Source organism: Giraffa tippelskirchi, chromosome X, assembly GCF_054371585.1.
Source record: "Giraffa tippelskirchi isolate mGirTip1 chromosome X, T2T-mGirTip1v1.2.pri, whole genome shotgun sequence".
Lineage (NCBI taxonomy): Eukaryota > Metazoa > Chordata > Mammalia > Artiodactyla > Giraffidae > Giraffa > Giraffa tippelskirchi.
In genome coordinates, this window is record NC_137289.1 from 83,103,676 (window position 1) to 83,119,259 (window position 15,584).

General features: G+C 46.8%; 1 protein-coding gene across 1 annotated transcript; it reads right to left on the reverse strand.

Annotated features, from left to right (window-relative positions):
• Positions 1 to 636: 636 nt before the first annotated feature.
• On the reverse strand, positions 637 to 8,582 carry FGF16 (fibroblast growth factor 16). Its single transcript, XM_081563586.1, has 3 exons — positions 8,309 to 8,582; positions 2,245 to 2,348; positions 637 to 882 (listed from the first exon to the last, which is right to left on the reverse strand). The coding sequence occupies exons 1-3, from the start codon at positions 8,580 to 8,582 to the stop codon at positions 637 to 639; spliced, it is 624 nt and encodes a 207-aa protein (XP_081419712.1).
• Positions 8,583 to 15,584: the final 7,002 nt, after the last annotated feature.

The following is a 15,584-nucleotide window of genomic DNA, read 5'->3' on the forward strand; positions in this document are numbered from 1 at the left end:
AAATTATTTTGAAATAAATAAATATATAAAATAAATAGCATATACATTTCATAAATAGTTTGTCTTTATGCACAGTATCCATGCTTACATTTTAATATCATTTTCTTACAAACTACCCCATCTCCCACTTTCAACGTCAGGAAAACTGCATGTCAGGACAGATGATAAATCTGCAGAGCCAATACAGGAATGGCTTACAGCAGGGCTGGAGCGCCAAGGATTTTCTTAATGAGACTTCTCCAAAGCTCTGTAGGTAGCATCTATGGCAGATTCCTTGGTCTTTCATTTACCCACTTTAAGGTATTTGGGTAGATTGTGGGGCAAGACACCTCTGGCCCTTGGTAGGGGGCCCCATTCTTTCTTGTGCCACCTCAGGGGAAAGAACATGAGTAAAGAAAAAAGTATATACAAGATTCCCTCTAGACCTCCCCATCCCCCCACACCCCTCCCCAAAATAACCCAACCTTGATATATACTTTTGAACAATGAGGGACCAGCTGGGTCGAGTTGAACAGTAAGTGCTTCTTTGTTATCTAAATTGATAGGAAAGAGGATTGAAAAGCTATGAGTATAGTGCTTCCAGAGACAACTGTGGCCGCAGAGTATATGGGTCACAGAGGTCACACTAGGGGTCCGTTACCTATAGCGGAAGAGGTCTCTGGACATGGTGGGCAACTTAGAAGGATCTACTGGCCTGGGTAAAAAGTGGGTGAATTTCTGGTGTCGTTTAGTCCTGTATCCCTCCCGGGGTGAGCCGTCTTTATTCAGGGCCACATAATACTGTCTCTCTGAGTCCGAGTGTTTGTACAAGGTGGAGGCGTAGGTGTTGTACCAGTTTTCTTCAAACTGTTCCCGGAAAACACATTCACGTGTGAGTTTCTTCTGTGAGGGTGAGAAAATAAAGCAGAGCCCATTATATGACTGTTTCTCCCATCCCAGCTTGCTGGTGGAGAAACTAAAATAATAAATAGCACATTTATATTAGAAAATTTCAGGCCTATCTCCTGGTATTACTGAGGCATCTTCTTTCCAAATAGCATGAAACAGTCTTGTCTGTATTGCTTTCACCCTCTTTCATGAGCCACGCAAAAATGTTTCAGGTGAGATCTTTTCTGAAAGCAAGAGACTGGAAGAGATGGGCTCACCTGGCACTCTGAGCCTGAGAATTTCTGCCTCCCAATGCCCACTGGCACCTCTGAGCTTTCTCCCTATTTAGGGCTAAAGATGTTCAAATCGATTGAGATTGCAGTCAACCATGTCAACTGACAGGCAAAGGCCTCAGATCTATATAAAGCTCCATGGGAGGTGAGCTGTGATCTCTCCTAATGAAGGATCTCAGGGCCTGTCAGTTGGAAAGCTCAGAAAAAAAAAATCTCCTTGAGAAGTTCCTCCAATCTGGCTACTTCAAGCTGGCAGCTCCTGGGTCTCTTGCCTCTATCCCTTCTCACACTTGATTCAGCCACAATACTACTTGCTGGGGTTGCCGATACTGAGTGCTGGGGACAGGCCTATCTCTTAGGTGTCAGGGAAGAATGTGCTCTGATTTCATGGGATGCAGGCAGCCAGAAAGTATGCTCTGTGACTCAAAAGCCAAAGCCAGGATTTGGGATCCCCAGAAGAGTTAAGATCAGCAAAGTCACTCACCATTCCCCAGCTCTGGGCTGGTTTCCAGAATAGAGAACATGTGCTGCAGCCAATCCAGTCCTAGCTGGGGACTTAGGGCTGTCACCAGACCCTGGAATCCTCACTCTTCATTTGTTTGTTTGCTTCGTTTGGCCTTTGGGATTCAGCTGAAGCAATTTGGACATCAAGGACTTTGTTCTTAATTTCAGAATCCTCAATCTCAAGGCCAGCTCTCACTGCCTATTTTTGTGCCAGCTAGTTGGCTACTCCTCTGGGTACCCATCACAAATCAGATATACTCCTTGGGAGGGTTAATGCCCCAAACCCTTACCATCTACTGACAAACCAGTACAGCTTCTTATTATTATCAGATGAGCTGACACTCTAATGGAGAAGGCAGAAGCAAATATACCACAGAAAAGCTTCTGTTTTCATGGGGACTGAATGAGTGAAAGTGTTATGTAGCAAGTTCCTGGGCAGTCAAGAATTGACTAGAAGACACTAATCCTTTAAAGTTGACAAAAGTGCTTTCAAGTGCTAGATAAATGTTTTGCCTTACATTATCCAAACACTGGTGGTAATAGCTTCTGAGGAAAAAAATAAAAAAAACCTTAAACTTACCGACCCATAGAGTTCTCCTCGCTCGTTCATTCCTAAATACAGGCCAGAGTCCACTCCCCGGATGCTGATCAGCCCTACAGCCAGGCTGATAAACTCCAGAATTCCTAGAGCAAAACAGTGAACGCCATTTCCATCACTGATATCAAGCTAACAGAAAGCTGTCCAGGTGACATGAGTTGGTCCTTTATCCCCAACTGGAGGCCAGCACCATGTGCCTTTGGTGAATTACCTGATGAAACCATCTTTTGCAGCAAGAATGGAAGCTCAGAGAAGGCACTGAGTCTCTCTGGGCCTCAGTCAGTCCATATGTAAAAGAGGGGACAATCTCTTCCTCTACTCAACACTCTTAGGCATATAATAAGGAAGAGACTGTGAGAAGGCTTTGGCTACAAAAGCTTCATAATTTCAAGGTACTGTTAAATGCCACCATTTCAAGAAATAGAAGGGCAGCTTTCAAAATGAAACAATGTGGCCAAGTTTCTGTATCTTCCCAAAGCCACCTTCTGATTCCCCAGAGCTCACAGCATTACCTTGCTGTCCTCTAGGCTGAACTTGTTTTGTACCCTCTTAGCTCCCATGTCCTTAAAGCCACATGAGGCTGTCAACTGCCTGTAGCTGACTCTAACAAAGGCCACACAGGCCACTCACTAAGTTTGTTCCTCTGTCCTATGGCAGGAAGCAAAACTTGGCCTGGTGAGAGCTTTCTTCTCAAAAGTACTTTTGGCCAGTGCAGCCGCAGGCTGACAAGCCTGTCATTCTCCCCCCTCTCTCTTGTGGATTTTAAATTTATCTATGGCAAAGAGTTGGCAGGTAGTATTAGACTTGATACTGATTTGAGATGTTGCAAGTTTAAGGGGAAGAGGAAGATATTCAGAAATGTTCCTCTAGTTGACAAAGTTAGAGGTGAGGATTTGAAAACATTTTCATTTACTGAGCAACAGCAGCGGGGAAAAAAGACATTGAGTACTAAGAGAGAAAAAGGAACCAGAACTGAAATCCTGGGGATACTGAAGACTTCACAATTTTGTTCTAACATAACACATCTATTATATGGACACAGATGCAATGGTTAACTAGATTTCTTTTTGATATTCTCTAACCATGTTTTTCAACATATAGATTAAAACTTGATACAACTGACTCTAGAGGCATCCAAAGGTATGAAATGAGCTCATATCTGGCTGTCTTTCTAATTCAAAAATGTAATTCTTAAGGGTAGTAATATTCTATGTAATCTACACAGGGAGTAGGACTGATTATTTAAAGATCACTTTAAAAAAAATTAAGTGGTCAGTTTTGAAATCAGGTTCAAGAGTCCAGTGGGAAGTCTTCTGAAGAGCCCCAGTGACTCGGGCTAGTGGGTGGGTATTCAGGTATGGAGGCTTTTAGGGCACACACAGACCTTTTCAAAGGATATAACTCTCTTCTGCTGCCACTGTACAGAACACTCAAAGCATAGCCTTTGGCCTCTAGCATTGGCATCCTCCAAGTTTTATTCTCAGTCTGGTGGTTACTAACTCTCATAGCAGATACACACAAAAGAGTTTTGGAAAAGGAGATTGACACAAGATGGTAGAAGGGGAAGGGAAAATTACCTGGTGCCAAGTAGGGGTTAAGCAGATACTGATTTAGTGGGCCAAGACCTTTAGTTACACTGAACAGGGTTCTGATTTTGGTTCTGCCCTGTTTAACATTTTAATAAATGACTTATAAGAGGACATAGGGACTGTTTACCCTAGTTCCAGAAGACATACAGCTGAGAGGGTAACAATAAAAATCCAGAGATTTCAAGAGAATGGAAAAATGGGCTGACTCCAACAAAATGAGCCTTGATTAGAATAAATGTAAAGTCCTGCACTTTGGTCCAGAAACCAGTTAACCAAGCTGTTTTGTGTTTGGAGTTGTGTTGAGGGAGGGTGAGCCTCAAGTATTAATCATAAATTTATCTATTTCTTTCTTTTTATTTCCATACTCCTCCCCCCTCCAGGCAACTATGTATATTTTCTTGAAAACATTGGACTGTTGGACTACTCTTTTGTTTTCCTGTGCATTTTTATTAAATATATCTCCCCATCTTTGGGATGGGGAGATGCGGCTTAGCAAAACATACACAACAACAGCTTATGGAATTTGATTGCACAAGGTAAGCTCAGTATGGCTGAGTCACGAGATTTTAAAAAGCTAATGTGAAGTTAGTCATGTAAAAATTAAAAATTATTAAAAAGCTACTAAACAAATAGAAAAAAGGAAATAAAAACTAATGTGATTTAAGACTGTATTGATTGAGATCTAGTAACTGGCATAAGGGCAGGGGTTGCCCCATTCTACTCTGCCTCAGATCACAGTAAGAATGCAGTTTTTAATTCTACTGTGTTTAAAGAGGGCCACGGAAAACCAGGAGGGTGTTCAAAGGAGAGTGGCCAGTATGGCCAGGAAATGAGAAGTCAGGTCATGATTCAGTTCTGGGTGGTAAACATTGAGGGATACCAACCTGCTGGAGCCTTCAGTTCTTTGCTTTGCTTAGGCAGTTTACTTCTGAACTTTGAGTCTTGGATCCCTCATTCTCTAAGTATCTCATGTCTCTGACCACCCTGAGCTCATTAAGTAGCAGAGGGCAGCTTGTGATCTCACCATCCAAGACCTGGTGTGAGAACAAATCATGAAACCCAAGAGGTGTGGCCTTTGAGTCACCACGGTTTTTCTCCAACTCTGTTAACCCTGGTGCCAAAGGACAGATCATACAGGAAGTCACTTGGGTTGTGTCCAGTAACCAGGGGTCTCTAACAGTTGGAATCATCCCTGCCCAGCTGTCTTTGGGCATCATTTCCCTTTGTCAACTTTCCTATTAGCTGGATTCAAACTGTGGGAACCCAGTGGCACATGATGATGGAACAGATATTCCTAAACCTTCTCTTGAATTCCAGCCAGCATGAAGGGAGAGAGAAAATAAGCCAGTTTCACATTTTCCCAACTACAGCTGGAGAGGGGTGTTAACAGCAAAATGTTGAAGCAAAGTATTAAGTAGACAAAGTTTGTTCTCAATACTTTCACCCCCTTCAAAGCCCAGGACCTCCCTCTACTCTGCTTCATCTTGACCTGCCCACCTCAGGCTCTGGCCTGTGTTTGATAATTTTCAGGCTCTTCTTATACCTTTTCTCCCATGGCTTCATTCAAAATGAATCTGTTCTGGGTCCCACTGCTTTAGAACCTAGCTAGAGGACTGGCTAATATGTCATTTAATCTAGTTCCATAACTCACCTGAATGCCCTCAGCCATCCTTTCAGCCCTTTAGGGCCAAGGCAGTGCTGTTTTGGTACCTGGCCAAATAAGAACCAGATAGCTCAAAAACCAAAGCAGCTGCATGAGCCTGTTCCATCCCACCTGGCAAGAGGCCTCTCCTCCAGTCTGGATCCCAAGCTCTATTCTGCCAGCCCACAGGTGCCCCTCAGGAATGTCAGTATCCTTGTGAACCTCATGTAAACGCCACCAGCCAGGCAGAGATTGAAATACTCCTGGCTACTGATTGCAGAATGGGGGATGGGTGGGGAGGGGGAGCATAGGCTGTGCCAACAGGTTATTATTCGGAGTCGAGGCTGCTCTTGGGCTCAGGCTGACTCTTTCTGAATGCATGGATTCCAGGGTAATCCTTGGGGGCCCTGCTCTCCAATTACAACAAATAGCTATTTACTTTACATGGCCTTTGGAGACTACCTCTTCCCCCCAAGCAGAAATCTATAATATTTTATATCTTAAGTCTGGCCTATTTTACCCTGCTGGAATGTTGACTGCTAAAGCACTTATGGAATGTTAAAGTTTCGATTTATTGAATACCCTGGCTGATTAACTCAAATGTGGAGCAAGGAAAGAGTCAGCAAACTCAAACACCACCTCTTTCTTTGCCAAAAGCTAAACTGAGGAAGAGTAAATGTGTGCTTGAAAGTTGGTAAGGGATGTTACAAAGAGACAGCTTTGACCACTTATCATTTCCTTTACAGGAAATACACAGATCTGCCAGGAAGCCAGGGAAGGAGGGAAGGGAAAAGGTGATGCAGAGGTGGTCTCTGTGAGTGAGTGAGTGACTGAGTGTGTTTTAGGCAAAACCCAAAAATGAAGCAGTCAGTTAAACAGCAGTGAAAACACCCCTTCCTCCTGCCAGTTTTATTTCCTTTGGTTTCTCCTTAAACTTAACACCCTTAGCAGTTTGAGAGAGAAAAGAAATCAAGATGTGTCCTTAGGGAGGTAATTAAAGACCACTTATCCAAGAGCCTATTACTGATTTATGTTGACCTTGTAGGTTATTGGGCTCAGCTTAGGCACAGAGTCAGACAAACACTTGTAGCTGCTGGGAGTCAAGGTCATAATTTCTCCACCTCTGCCCCCCCCCATTTCTCCATCATTTCAGGATTTTTCTTATATAGCTCATGAATGAGCTATCCCAATATCTTTAGGTCATTTCTGGGAGCTTTGGGGGGGTCTGAAGCCAGGGTGGGAGTCCCATTCCTTCTGAAGAGGAACAAAATGGGACTACAAAGTCACTGGCAATGGAAGGGAAAGGAGCCAAGTTAACCCTCCCTCTCCCCTCACCCCACCCCACCTTATCACCCTTTTGAGGACCTGCTGCAAGTTTATACAGACACCTGCACCCCTCCATTACTCCCACCCCACACACAACCTACTGTACTCCAGCTCTCCAAGTACATTTTTCCAAGATGACATAGACCTCATTAGGGTTCCTGCTTGCTCTGCAAGGAAGACCAGCCCTGGCCCAAGTTGCCTGCTAGACTTAGCCTTGCCCAGCTACAGGCCTCTGTCCACCCCCACCCCCATCATCCACCCCTAACTTCTTACCGTGGTGCACTTGGAAGCAGCTCTAGCAAAGACATGGGGAATATGAGGATGAGGCGGTTTGGGGGAGTGGAGGAGGACTGGGGGGGGGGTGGGGGGAATGGGAAGGGTGCCAGACCTGCCAGTAGGCAAAACTTCTCATTGGCTTAGGGACAGAAGGTATCTTTGGCCTATAGGGTCCTTGGGGAGGAAGTGAGGACATTGGGGGATGCTGGGACCCAAAGAAGGGTAGCTGTCACAGCACCTGAATAGTTTAGTAGAGGACAGGAAATTGAAAATAAAAACGGCAAAATTATTGAGGAGTGAACACATTTGCTTGGTAACACAATGATCTCTGTCCCAGATCAAGGTTTATATTAATTGTGTTCTGCATGTGAAACAGGCAGCTGTGCCCTTTGAACAGGCAGAGAAAATACTGGATGGAGGTGGGGTGTTTTCTGCCCTGGGCCCAGGAGACACCTGCTTGGGGGGCTGGGAGTGGGCCCAGGATCGTTTCCTCACTGAGGCAAGGAGTCCAGAGGTAGCTCTCGGGGAAAATGTGCCCCAGGGCTTGTGCCCTTACACACTGGCCACCGGGAGGCTTTCCTAGTTTCTCTAATACCCAGCTCCCGCTGTGCTGTCTGGGTTGGCCCCTAACCCGGGCAGAGCAACACAGAGGCAGGCAGGTGCCAAGGCTGCCGCGTCCCCGTAGGCCAAAAGCCACTTGGGCGTGGGCCGTCCGCACACAGGGTCCACGGCCAATGAAGGCTCCTGTTTCAGGTAATCTGCCGCGACAACCTTGCTGCCGTCGAGGCTCAGCCTCGCGCTGTAGCCACAGTCCCCAATCTCCTCGGTGGATGCTCCTACCCCCACCCGCCCACCCAGCTCCACCTGCTTTTCCTTGAACGGGGAAGCGCAGCGTCCAAGTCCCAGAACAATCCCTCTAGCTCCCGGAGGAGGTAGGATGGGGTGGAGAAAGGAGAGGCCGCATCTCAAGGTGCCCCCGCCTCCTCCCGAGAGCGTCCGAGGGTGCCAGGCGCCCCGACGCCCAGCCCGGCTCAAGTCCGCACCCTCACGTCCCGCCTGCCCGCGTCTTCAGCGGCCTCCCGCCTCGACAAGCCCAGACAGCGCCGGGCGGGGCGGGAGCGGCTGGTCCTCCGGCCCCAAGCCTCAGCCTCAAGCCGTCGGCTCCCCAGCGCGCCGTCCGCTCGCCTCCCGTCCCTCCCCGCCGCGTCCTCACCGAAGCGGCTGTGGTCGTGGCGGGTGCCATGCACCGTGCCGTTGGGGAAGATCTCCAAGTGGAAGCCAGTGCGGCAGTAGAGCTGGCGGCGTCGCAGGATCCCCTTCAGGTGGGCGAAGTCGGTGGGCGAGCCGCGCTGCAGCTTCCCCTCAATCTGGCCCAGACGCTCGTTCAGGAAACCCGGGGAATCAGCTAGAGGCACGTTCCCCAGAGACGAGGAGAAGCCGTGCAGATCCCAGTCCAAGGAGGCGAAGACCCCCCCCACCTCCGCCATGGCGGGGCGCGCGGGGCCGAGCCGGGCCGCGGGGCGCGAACTGCCTCTCCTGCCGCGGGCGCGGGCGACTCGGCGGCGCTCGCTCGCTCGCTCGCTAGCTCTGAGCTCTGCGGAGCTGCAGTCGACGTCTGTTCGCGTCCAAGGAACTTCTCAGCCGCGGGGAGCGTGGGGCAGCGCGCTCCTGACCTTGCGCTCAGTCAAAGTGCCGCTTCCCCTCCGCATCCATCTCCCCAGGCCTCTCATAGCTGGCTTCGTCTAGCTATCAGATGCAAACGGCACTTTATATACATACCCACTCCCCTTACATTGACATATTGGATATTTAAATACAAGCCACACCTCAATGGCATCCCCTCGGAGATTGGTGTGTGTGTGTGTGTGTGTGTGTGTGTGTGTGTGTGCGTGTGTGTGTGTGTGTGTTTCCCCTCCTCGTATCCTTTTGGCTCTTTTTGGGAGAGGGGGGTGGAGGGGGAGAGAGCGAGCGAGCTTCACTCCCTCTTTTATTATGAAAAAATGGCAGGAAAAAGCTACACATTGCAGTGAGGCATAACTGCTTTTGGCAGGTTTTTCTGAAACTGCTGATGAAATAACTGGAGCCCAGTGCGTGGAGGCTGTTGGCGTCCACTGCCACTCGGGCCTGTTGCGTGGAAGTCTGTCTGTTGCGCGGGGGCAGCACCCACCTCCCGCGCGGCCTCCGGCTGCTTGCCTTTCGAAAGTGGTGTGAGACCTGGGGTGGGGGGTTCACTCGTTCTTGAGCCCCCTCTTGTCCTCCGGCTGGTCGGAGGCTGCAGAGGGGCACCTGGCCTGGGTCCCTGGTTTCTTTGTTCTGTTGACCCCCAGTCCCACTCCCCACCTGTATGTCGGCAGGGGGCTGAGGAATTGAATAATCTGGAAACGCATGCAGTTGCAAAATGTGGGATCTGGGGGGTGTTCGCGGTTCCTGCAGCCACCCAGGCGGGGGGCCTTAAGGGGTCTGGGAGGAGCGGGAAGCCCCACGGAGGAAAGAAGGCATTTTTTAAAAAGGGACGTTACAGCTTAGAAAAAGGAGGGAGGAGTAAGAAATAGAAAGCGATCTTTTTGAAAAATGATCTCCTCTGGCTTTCTGGGCGCGCTTTTTACAAGGCTCTCGAGAACAAGTTTGATGAGAGGCCACTGGAAGTCTGGTGGGGGTTTCCCTCCACCTCTTTTCTTGTTGGAAACAGGTGTTTCCTCGCTCTGTCCTGTGCCCTCCTTAGATTATATCAGGAAGAGCGGTAGTTGGGGCGGGAACTGGAGGCACCCAGGGCAACAGGCAGCGCTGAGAAGGCTTGGGGAGCTGGTGCCCGGCCTGTCCTACGCCCCGCGCCCCTGCCTGGCACCTGAACCCTGGGGCCCCTCTCAGGGCCTGGCGCTCAGCGTCCTGCTCGCCGACTAAACTGCGTTGTCTCCAGTTCGCACCCGCGTGGGTGCTCTGTCTTCTCCGGCTCCGGCTGCAGCAGGAGAAAACTGAACGGAGAGCGCACCCCATCCCCGCCACTCTTTTGCAGCGCCTCCTGCTGGAGAACCTGTGTCTCCCGGCGAGTTGGAATTCAGTCTCTGGAAGGGAAAACCCTTTCAGTTTAATTGTGTGTGTGTTAGTCACTCAGTCGTGTCTGACTCTTTGCGACCCAATGAACTGTAGCCCACCAGGCTTCTCTGTCCATGGAATTCTCCAGGCAAGAATGCTGGAGTGGATTGCCATTCCCTTCTCCAGAGGATCTTCCTGACCCAGGGACTGAACCCTGGTCTCTTGCGTCGCAGGCAGAATCTTTACCACTTGAGCTATAGTGCAATTAGAGGTCCTTCTCCTGGGCTCCCAGTGCTCACTCTCAAGAACGGCAGCAATTCTTGGGACATCGACGCTTGGTCGTGGTGTGCCTCCCTAGCTCAGACAGAACCTCCTCAGCGGAGCGCAAGGTCTGGCACATGGTACGTGCTCAGAAATCATCTTCTGATGTGCACCAAGTAGTGGGGAACACAGACGCAAATAATCTTCTGACTGTACAGGACACAGAAATGCGAAAGATAAAAGCTGTATTGGGGTATATACGGGTGAAATGACAAACTATCTGCGATTTGCTTTAAAGTAATCTAGAGTGAGAAGGTAGAAGGAATGGAAGTTTAGGTGAGATAATAATATTGTTCATGTTACTAATTATTGAAGCTGGGTGATGAGTACATAGGTGCTCATTATATATTTCCTCTATTCTCCCAGTAAACACACAAACGTGAAATTTCCATAATAAAAGCTTTAAAAAATGGGACTGCTATAAAACAACAAAGAAATCCTTCTTCTTCATTATTCTCTTCAAAGAGTTTGTGGATTTAGCGAGAAGGTGGGGGAGTTGAGGCAGAGGTTAAGACAAGAATATAAATGGCTAGAATACAAGGCAGTTTAAGGTGTGAAGTGCTGTGTGGATTCAGAAGGCAGAGAGATGATTGTTCTGGGGGTTTAGAGGGGATTCTGGACCAAAAAGGCCTTTGTAATGGATGGGCCTTGACGGGAAGATGGGGAAGATTTTGCAAATTCAGATGGGCCAATTCTAGAAAGAGTAAAATAGTGATAAAGCAAGTTGAACAATTTTAATTGGTAAAGACTAATTCTTGGGGGTTTTGCTGAATGTCATATGAATTAGTGTTGATAAAATGGCTTTGAAAAGTATGTGATGTGAAGGAGTTAGATGTCTCTATGATTATATAAATCACACATTGATAATGATCAAAGGCCATTTCTTTAACAGTCACTTCAGGGAATTTCTACATTCTTTGTCCCCTAACATTCCCAAAGTCACCAACTCCAGTTGCAGATCTGGAGTCTTACCTGTTCAAATGTCAGCATTACATTATCCTTCTGGGGCTCTTTTGAGATTAAGCTGACTGATAATTTTCTTTTAAGTAATGTTTCCATGAAGTATCCCAATTGACAGAGCCCTTTCATAAAAGTTATTTAATATTCATAACCTTGTGGAGTAGGAGATACCACTCTCCCTATTTTAGAGGTGAAGCTAAGTGATTAGCACAAAATCATATAGCTAGTAAGGAGCAGAGTCATCATTTAATCTCGGATCCACTGGGGGCAATTTACTCTCAATGTATGGGCTCTGGGATTATGCAAAGATTGGCATGTGAAGGACAGTGACATTTCAGAATATTTTTGTTTTACAGAAAATCCTCAGCAGGACACAACCTTAGGGCAGCATTGTGCTGGATGTATGGAATGGGAGGAAAGTGTACATAAAAAAGAAGCAGCCCTCTCTGCATTCAGTATGTTACTTTTAAAGTGAAGTTAACTGTACCCCTTCACAGTGGTATTGTGAAGATGAAATGAAATCACTGGTGGAAAGTGCCCAGCATTCTGTCTGGCACACGGAAGATACTCAGTACATCTGAGATTACATCCTCCTTTCCCAACACCTCACAGGGCAAATGTGAAAAATTAAGCAACCTATGTGAAAAGGACATGGAAAAACAAAACCCTTTAAGGAAAAATGGGAATTCTGACCCAGGCTATAAGTGACCAGAGGCTCAGGGGAGCCTTCTGGGATCTGTTCCTTGCGGAAGGAGATGCTGAAGCTAATACTGCTGATGCTCACTTCTGCCTCCCCCTGCCCCAACACACAGCTAGGAAAGGGAATAGGATGTGTGAAATTGTTGGTCTACCCACTTTTTCATTTCCCAGACAGATTATAAATGTTTTTCCCCTTCCTAATGTATTTTCCCTGATAAGGGGCAGCGAGAGATGTACTGCCGGCAAATCCAGCAGGGAACGCAGTTAACTCCATCAATTGCTCCTGTTTATGGAGTCCTAACCACTGGACAACCAGGGAATTCTCCTCTAAGAAATAGTTTTTCTTTAAAAAAACAATTTTATTTATTAATTTATTTAGCTGAGCTAGGTCTTCGTCATTGCGTGCAGACTTTTCTCTAGTTGCAGTGCACAGGGGCTACTTTCTAGTTGTGGTGTGAGGGCCTCTCATTGCAGTGGCTTCTCTTGTTGCAGAGCACAGGCTCTAGGGCATGCAGTCTTCAGTATCTGCAGCATGTGGGCTCAATAGTTCTGGCTCGCGGGCTCTGAAATGCAAGCTCAGAAGTTGAGGTGCATGGACTTAGTTGCTCCATGGCATGTGGGATTTTAGTTCCCCAACCACAGGTTCAACCTGCATCTCCTTCATTGGAAGGTGGATTCTTTACCACTGAGCCACCAGGGAAGCCCCTAAGGAACAGTCTTATTCCCATTTTACCGATGAGGAAACTGAGGTCCAGAAATATTCAGTAACTAGAAGCAGAGGTAGGACCTCTGATCTTAAGAGATAAAACTTTGATCTTAAATTCAGATCTCATCAGGACACTATGCTGCCTCAATCTATATACATCAAATGTATTGCTCCTTTGTCTTTTGTTTCTTTTTCCCCTTTCCTGCTTTCCTTGTAGGTAGCAGTATAATGCAGCAGTTGCACATACTATCTCTGGTGTCAGACTGCCTATGTTCAAATCTCAGCTTAAAGCCATTCTAGGTGTCAGAGCTTCAATTTTCTCTTCTGCAAGATACTGGTGGTGATGATCATCATAACCGCATAGAGGTACTGTGAGGTTTAAGTGAAATAATACACGGAATGTACTTAATATGTGCCAGGTGCATATTAAGTGGTCATTGTTCTTAATATTATTTGCATCCTATCTGTCCCCAGTCTTATTTCCTCCCCGTGCTAAGTTGCTTCAGTCGTGTCCAACTCTTTGTGATCCCATGGACTGTAGCCCGCCAGGCTTCCTGCCAGTGGAATTCTCCAGGCACGAATACTGGAGTGGGTTGTCATGCCCTTCTCCAGGGGATCTTCCCGACACAGGAATCGAGCCTGTGTCTCTTATGTCTCTTGCATTGGCATGAAAGGTTGTTGCTGAACCATGGAAGATGCTGGGATTCTTGGTCTCCGGAGAAGAATTGAATCCAGGGCCAGAGACGAGGCTTGATCACTCAGAGCTTTTGTGTAATAAAGTTTTATTAAAGTATAAAAGGGATAGAGAAAGCTTCTGACATAGACATCAGAAGGGGGCAGAAAGAGTGCCCCCTTGCTAGTGTTAGCAATGGAGTTACATACCTTTTAATTAGTTATTACAATGAATCAAAAGAATGTCTGGAGGTTGTAAAGACCTTACTAGACCCACTCCCATAATTTACATTTTAACATAACAGGATTAGCCAGAAGGTATTTTCCAGAAACTGTCCTCAAGCAGGATACATTATTGTTATATAATCCTAAGGAATGTAGAGGGAAAAAAGAGTTTGTCCTTTCCTCCTCCTTGAGAATTCCAGACCCCTCTCTCCTTGGGAGACTTCTTATCAACCTGCCTAGGTACTGACTCTCTCAATCCCCCCTTTTCTTTTAGGAGAATTATGTTGCCAAGGGAAAGGGGCATCTTTTTCATTCCATAAATACTTCCTGCTGTTGAGGGGCATGGTCCCTAAATTATTGAGGCAACATATTCTCCTAACCCTCATATTGAGGGTCTCTGATTCAGGGGCCCCAGGTAATAGTTGGAGGAGGCTGTGGCACTTGTAGGAGCTTGGACAACCATTTGTAACTTAAAAGCTTTCAGACGGTTAGAAACAAACCCTGTTTTATAGTTACAGATGTCATTAAGCCAAGTTAAAACCTAATCAAAATTAAAAGTTACATTATGCCCATAGTTACATCAGTCCATCTTAGGGTTGTTAGATGTCATCACAGTTGAAGAGAGTCCTTTCCTTGAAGTGGAGGAACCCACCAGGGAAGTCTTCAATTGATGAGGAGGGGAGTGCTCCACAGACCCAGCAATTAGACCGATTGTGGAATGCGGTTTATGAATGAGCCCAGGACAGGAAGGTGTTGTCTTGAGGGTCAAATGCCAGACTCAGGACCTTTGGAGTGAGCAGAAGTAGGCTCACATTGATTATCAGGCCCATCTGAAAACTGCAAAGTCAGAGCATAGAAAGTAAAGGCATAAAATGATATCACTTAGTTCTGGTCAGGGTGCCACCTCTTAAGTCGAGTGTGATGCACCCATGAATCAATTCCTGGCACTTTGACAGATGTGGGAGAAGAAAGAATAACCTGGTAAGGGCCTTCCCACAGGGGCTTGAGGGATTGGCCCCCAGATCCCAATGTTTTTATCAGGACCTCAGTTCCTGGCTCAAATAGAGGCTTGCTTGACTCAGAGGCTGGGTTAGGAGTCACCTCCCGGAGTTCCATTAATGCCTGTTGAAAAGCTGAGAGCTGAGTTACATAATTAGCTAATTCCAAAGCTTTAGGAAAACTTCTCCATTGAGCATTTTCAGGAATTAGTAATTGTCCATCCGTGGACTGTAACCATCCTTTATTAGTAATCTTTGCTCCTTTTTTTCTCATATCTTTCTAATTCTTCCTCAGTATATTGTGGTTTTTCCTGTTCCACAGGACCTGTCCGGATCAAAGGTGTCTGCAGTGAAGGGGTTTCGTAAAGTGCCGCTTTTCTGGCTTGACACTCAGCCAGCTGATTACCTTCAGCTACTTTACTCCCATCCCTTTGCAATGCATAACAGCTACTTCTTTAGGACAATATATAGCAGTTTCAAGTCTCTCGATCTCTCTGAAATGCCTAGTAGGTTCTCCTGTTGCCAATTGATTTCTTTATACCCGAAATTGGAGTGTTGCATGGGCTGTAACAGGGAATTAATAGCCCCTGCTCCTTTAAAATCTCAATGATGGGTTTTAACCCTTCTTTAACCTCAGGTTTCAGTGGATACTGCTTCTTAATGTGGAAATAAGTGCGGGTCTTTGAGCTTGACAACTACAGGAATAGCACTTTGTGCTCGACCCACAGATTTTCCATCAGCCCACACTCTAAGATTTACATTTTGTTCAATTAAAGAGAGAGAAAGGGAGGGCTCCATATTCATGAAAACAGAGGCATGGACCTTGCTCAGTATATCCCTCCCCAAAAGGGGTGAGGGAGACTCTGGCACGATCA

What these genes read in the sequence shown, in the direction of transcription:
- FGF16 (XM_081563586.1), bottom strand. Translation starts at nt 8,582, where the DNA reads ATGGCGGAGGTGGGGGGGGTCTTCGCCTCCTTGGACTGGGATCTGCAC. An exon ending in CCACGACCACAGCCGCTTCG is followed by an intron (nt 2,349 to 8,308) that starts GTGAGGACGCGG and finishes GTTTTGCTCTAG; the next exon opens with GAATTCTGGAGTTTATCAGC. An exon ending in GAGGAGAACTCTATGGGTCG is followed by an intron (nt 883 to 2,244) that starts GTAAGTTTAAGG and finishes TCACCCTCACAG; the next exon opens with AAGAAACTCACACGTGAATG.